Here is a 5326-nt window from a genome sequence, read left to right as displayed (position 1 = left end):
GGGGGGGGGGGGAACAAAGGGGACCCCAGCCAGGTGACACCGGCGCGGTGAGCCGGAGCACACCTCATGTGGTTAAACGCCAAGCCCTGTGCTCCCCACAGCCCTGTCCCGGGGTGAGGTCTGGCACTTGCGGGCTCGAAATCCCAGCTGGGGGAGAGCGGCTCAGGGGGGAGGCGCTGGGGGGGCCGCAGGACGAGCCGGGAGAGTCGTCTCTTAAGGAGGGCTTTACACGCCTGCTGAGACGCGCCGGGGGAGCGGGGAGACCTGGAGGAGAAAGGAGACTGGAGGCCAGCCGGGAGGCTGCTCCGCCTGCCCACGCGCTGCAGGGAGGGGAAGAAAACCCGAGCTCGAGGCTGGAGATCCTGGGAGGTCCCTAGGGGAGCTCCTGCAGGCTCTCGGGATGGACGGCGCCAACGGGAGCGGAGCCTGAGCACGCGCGGGGACGGGGACGCCGGAGGAGTCCTGGGAACGTGCTGGAGGCGGCTTTGGGAGGGTGGGACGGGGATGGAGGGGGGCGGGCAGCAGCCTCCTCACCTGCTCGAGTTGTACACCCGGATGGAGTCATCCAGAAGCGCCACCGCGAACTTGCTGGTGTGCGGGTGCCAGGCGAAGGCGCGCACGGTGCAGCCGGCCCTGCGGGGACGGACGGGGCAGGGCGAGCGGTGGCAGCGGCCGAACGGCCCCGCCGCAGCACCCCGGGGCCAACAAAGGCAGCTCCCAAAGAGTCAGCGCTGAAATAAACCCAACCCTTCCCTTTGGCCGCTCGGCGGGGTCGTTTTCTCCGCTAAACTCCCTGATCTGGCAATTATTCCCCAAGGAGCTGGCTAACGAGCAGGCGGCAGCCGTCGTTCGGGGGAATTTTTCCGTGCCCTGGTTACGTTCGGTGCTGCTCCACCGGGGCACGCTCTGCCTCCTGCCACCGTACCCAAACGGAGCAGCGCAGGACGCGTCCCCCCCCAGCTTCCCCTTACGGGGAGGCCGGGCACAGAAAAAAATCGGGCTGACCCCGTCCTCCAGGCAGGGCCGTGCCTGCCGAGGGGGCGACGCGCGCGCGGCTCGGGACTCACCAGTCGACCGCCTGGGAGAAGGCAGCGATCATGTCTTCGCTGGTCAGCTGCAGGGGAAGGGGCAGACGGGGGGAGAAAGTTAGCCTGGAGCCGGCAGCAAATCCTTCCCCAACCCCACCCAAGTTCCACGTTGCTCCCTCAGGAGCGCTTTGCTGCCCCAAAGCCCCTTCGGCACCCGTTGTTCCCCCTTTACGGGAGGAAGCAGCTGGTTTTCAGCTCAAAAGCTTCGCTGGGTTTTCAGCCTGGAAGCCCCCACCTGTCACCCAAAGCAGCCCCCGCAGCAGGGACGTGGACCCACGTTAACCCCGATTCCCCCCCCAGCACTCCCAAAAAAAACAAAAACTCACCGAGAGGTGGGAGAAGAGGGAGCCGTGCAGGGAGGAGAGCCAGCGGCACACGGCCAGAGCGGACCTCGAGGCCGTCTTCAACCACTGCAGACCTGCAGAGGGCACGGGGCCGTGGTGCTCCGGCATGGAAGGGACCGGGAGGCAGGGACGGCCACGACGGGACGGCCACCGGGGCAGCAAAGCGGAGCCTGGCGAGCTCCCGGAGCCGTCCCGGCCCCGCCAGCAGCCCGCACTCACCCTCATCCTCCTCGGCGCTGGCGACCTCCTTGAGCAGCCCGCAGAGCCCCGCATCCCGCCTGCGGTGGAAAGCCGGGTGAGCCTCCCCTGAGTGTGGCTGCGGGGACACGTCCCCGTCCCAAACCCGCTCCCGGGACATCTCCCCGTGCCTGCTGCGAGGCCCTGAGCCCCCCAGGACCCGCCCTGGCTGCGCTGAGCTCCCCTTTACACCACGAGCCCCCGGTCCTCGTGCGCTGGGGATTCGCTCGCCTCCCCCCGGCATGGAAAAGCCCCGGAGCAGGGCACGGCCTCCAGGAAAGGAGCCTCCAGGTCGCGTTTAACGGGGCTGGGGACGGTCACCAAGCAAAACGGTGGCACGGGGCCGTACCCCCCCCCCCCCCCCGTGGCGCTGGCACTCACCAGACGTTGACGCACCGCTTCCAGAGAGCCTCGCGGTGGTGGAGGAAGGGCGGCTGGGTGCCGTGCTCCGGCCGGCCGGGCGCTTTCAGGCCGTCCTTGGGCAAGCTGAGGGCGGGCAGCCCCGCCAGCTGCGGACACGGGCACCGTCAGCGGGGCCGGGGCACGGCGGGGGTCGCGGGCGGCCCAGCCGGGGCGGGGGTAGGGGGGTCCGGGGTCTCACCTGGCTCTGGCAGGAGAGCGGCAGCGGCTCGCAGAGGCGGCCGTACACCAGGTCGTTGTTGAGCTCGTACAGGGTGGCGGTGCCCGGGGGGGGCGGCGGGGGGAAGAGCCCCAGGGAGCACATCCTGCGTCGGGCCTGCGGGGAACGGAGCGGCCGGTCCCGGTCCCGGGTCCCCAGCCCTGTCACTTCCCCGGTCCCAGTCTCGGTCCAGGATCCCCGGTCCTGGCCCGGTCCCGTCTTTGCCCCTGCGCCGGTGCCGGTTCCCAGCCCTGCCCCTTCCCCGTCCTCAGTCTCCGCTCCCCAGCCCCGGCCCGGTACCGCCCCCGGTCCCGTCCCGGTTCCCGCTCCCCGGCCCCATTCCCGGTCCCACTCCCGCCCCTTCCCCGGTGCCCGCGTCCCGGTCCTGCCCCTACCCCGGCCCTTTCCCGGTCCCAGGCCCTGCCTCGTCCGTAGTCCCCGGTCCCAGTCCCCGGTCCCGGTTCCCTGCCCCGGACCCTTCCCCGGTCCCGCTCCCGGCCCTACCGGGTCCCGCTCCCGGTCCCGTTCCCGCCGCCAACGGCTCCCCGCGAGGCCCAACCGGCGCCGCGCGCGCTCCCCGCCGGCGCGTGGGGGGGGCCTTAAAGGGGCCGCGGCTCCTCGGCGGGTTCCGGGAGCACGGCGGGGCCGGCCCCGTGCTCCCGCCGGGTTCCTCTCCCCGTTGTCGTTCTGTCCCTAGACGAGCTCTGGGCAGGAAGTTCGGGGCACCCCGCGCCGCAGCGGGAGCTGAGAAATGGGGAGGGTCCACATGTGGTGCGCGTTGCCCCTTTAAGGGAGGCGGTGCGCCGCCGCGGGGGCGGGAAAGCGGCACGTGGGGGCCGGCGGCGGCGGCGCGCCCCCCCGCACGTGGGGGCCTGCGCGGGGTCAGCACCCCCTGGGCCGGGGTCCCCTGGGTGCCCGGGTCCCATGGGTGCCCGTATAGGAGTGTCCCCTTATTGGGGTCCCAGGGGTGCCCACGTCCCAGGGGTGCCCATATGGGAACCCCCCCTTATTGGGGTCCCAGGGGTGCCCAGGTCCCTGGGGTGCCCGTATGGGAATATCCCCTACTGGGGTCCCAGGAGTGTCCATGTCTTGGGGGTGTCCATATGGGAACGCTCCCCTATTGGGGTGCCCTGGTCCTATGGGTGCCCATATGGCAGTACCCTCTATTGGGGTCCCATGGGTGCCTGGGTCCCATGGGTGCCCATAGGGGAATATCCCCTATTGGGGTCCCACAGGTGCCCAGGTCCCTTGGGTTCCCATATGGGAACACCCCCTATTGGGGTCCCAGGGGTGCCTGCATCCCCCAGCACAGGGGTCCCATGGGTGCCATGCATGCCCGCTCCCCCCAGCCCAGCCCCTCCGGCTTGGAGCGCTCCCAGCTCCTCTTCGTGGGCTCTCATTTTCCTTCCCTCCCGTTTTCGGCTCGCTTTTATTATATTTATCTCTGTGTTTGCCTTAGCGGCCGCAGAAGTTATTTTAATTTTTTCAGGATATTAAATAAACGCTCTGGCGGAGGGGGCTGCGGCGGGAGGCCCTGCATTCCTCACCCGTTACGGAGCGAGCGGGGTTTGATAGGAGACAACGATTTGGACGGCGCCGAACCCTGGAAGACATCAGAGCCACCGCAGGGCTGGCGTGGCCTCGCGGCTTCCCTGCGCTGGGACGTGGTGGCGGGAGCCGAGCCCCCCCCCCCAAAAAAAAAATCCCCCCCCTCCCCACCCCAGGGGTTTGGGAAACCTCGCGCCACCGTGGGGGGCTCGGGGGGGGGGCGTCGGAGTGGGGCAAGGGTGGGTTTGGGCTCCCCGTGGTCTGGGGAGGCTCCGGTCGGGGTTTGGCTCGGGGACGCAGCCGGATGCGCTCGGCGCCCGTTGGCACCAGCCCACCCACAGCGAGCAGCGTTTTGGGGGGAAAAACCCCTAAAAAAGCCAACTTGTGTCTAGCAGGGGAGCGGAGTTGGGGGGTCATCACACAAGCTGGCGTCTGCCATCCCGAATTCCACCAGCAAGGCCCGAGGAGGTGGCAGAGCCATCCTGGGGACGGCGTTGTCACCATCATGGCACCACGTCGCCCCGGCTGGGGACGTCCCCGTGCCTCAGTTTCCCCTGGGCACCCCTGGGTCCCTGCCAGCCGCGGTGACGCAGCGCGCGGTGGCACACGTGGCCGGGGGCGGTGGCACCCGGGGCCCCGCCACGCTGGCACGGGGACCCTGCCGCCGTCCCCGTGGGCGCTGGGACAGGAGGCGGCCGAGCACGAGGCCGCTTCCGCCTTCCTCTGCCTTTTTCCGTGGCTTTTTTGGGTTTTGTAGGAAAAAAAAAAAAAAAAAAAAACCCCAAAATGGGGCGCGGCGCTTCAAAGCCCTGGCAGGAACCCAAAGCGCTGGGGTTGCTCGGCGAGGGGGGGGCTGTGGGGGCACTGCCAGCCCGCGGTGCCCCAAATCCGGGGGTCCTCGGCCATGTGTGGCCCTGAACGCGCCCCCACGCTGTCACCACGTGTCCCCCACCGGCCGTGGGGAAACTGAGGCACGGGGCAAGGCTGGGCTGAGCCCGGCAGGATGCTCGCGGGGGTGTGCACATGCGTGTTCCCCTGCACACGCGTGTGATTGTGTTCCCATGCGTGGATGTCCCCGGGGTTGTTGGACACGGGGCTGGGGCACACGCGTGTGGGACGTGCCCGTGTGGTCACTGCAGGTGGAGAAACCCTGAGGGGTCCCCAAAAGCAGCCTGGGGCACGTGGGTGGTCCCTGAGCCTGGGGACATGGGGATGGAGGGACACGGGGACACGGGGGCGTTGGGCTATGGGGATGCAGGGACGTGGGGCTATGGGGACACGGGGTCACGGGGCTATGGGGACGTGGGACCGCAGGGTGCTGGGAACGGGGAGCTGCAATGAATGGGGACATGGGGACACCGGGACCCAGGGCCCCGGGGCGATGGGGACACAGAGGGATGAGAGCGCAGCGACACGGGGCCACCAGGACCCAGGGACGGGGGAAAGGGGACACAACCGGACTGTCCCCAGCACTGCTCACGCTGCGCTGC

At 69.5% G+C, this 5326-nt stretch overlaps 1 protein-coding gene across 1 annotated transcript in view; it reads right to left on the bottom strand.

Annotated features, from left to right (window-relative positions):
• Positions 1-2879, bottom strand: part of AAAS (aladin WD repeat nucleoporin) — a 6771-nt gene extending 3892 nt beyond the window's left edge. Inside the window, exons 1-8 of the mRNA XM_035313327.1 lie at positions 2793-2879; positions 2271-2405; positions 2051-2178; positions 1652-1710; positions 1415-1506; positions 1068-1114; positions 535-633; positions 14-264 (exon numbers count right to left, since the gene is read on the bottom strand). Coding sequence (XP_035169218.1) covers positions 14-264; positions 535-633; positions 1068-1114; positions 1415-1506; positions 1652-1710; positions 2051-2178; positions 2271-2393 — 799 coding nt within the window. The 5' untranslated portion in view covers positions 2394-2405; positions 2793-2879. The remainder of the gene's footprint in view (positions 1-13; positions 265-534; positions 634-1067; positions 1115-1414; positions 1507-1651; positions 1711-2050; positions 2179-2270; positions 2406-2792) is intronic.
• Between the last annotated feature and the right edge of the window lie 2447 nt (positions 2880-5326).

The sequence above is a fragment of the Oxyura jamaicensis genome, assembly GCF_011077185.1.
Source record: "Oxyura jamaicensis isolate SHBP4307 breed ruddy duck chromosome 33 unlocalized genomic scaffold, BPBGC_Ojam_1.0 oxy33_random_OJ72917, whole genome shotgun sequence".
NCBI lineage: Eukaryota > Metazoa > Chordata > Aves > Anseriformes > Anatidae > Oxyura > Oxyura jamaicensis.
This window is presented reverse-complemented; position numbering and strand designations above follow the sequence as displayed.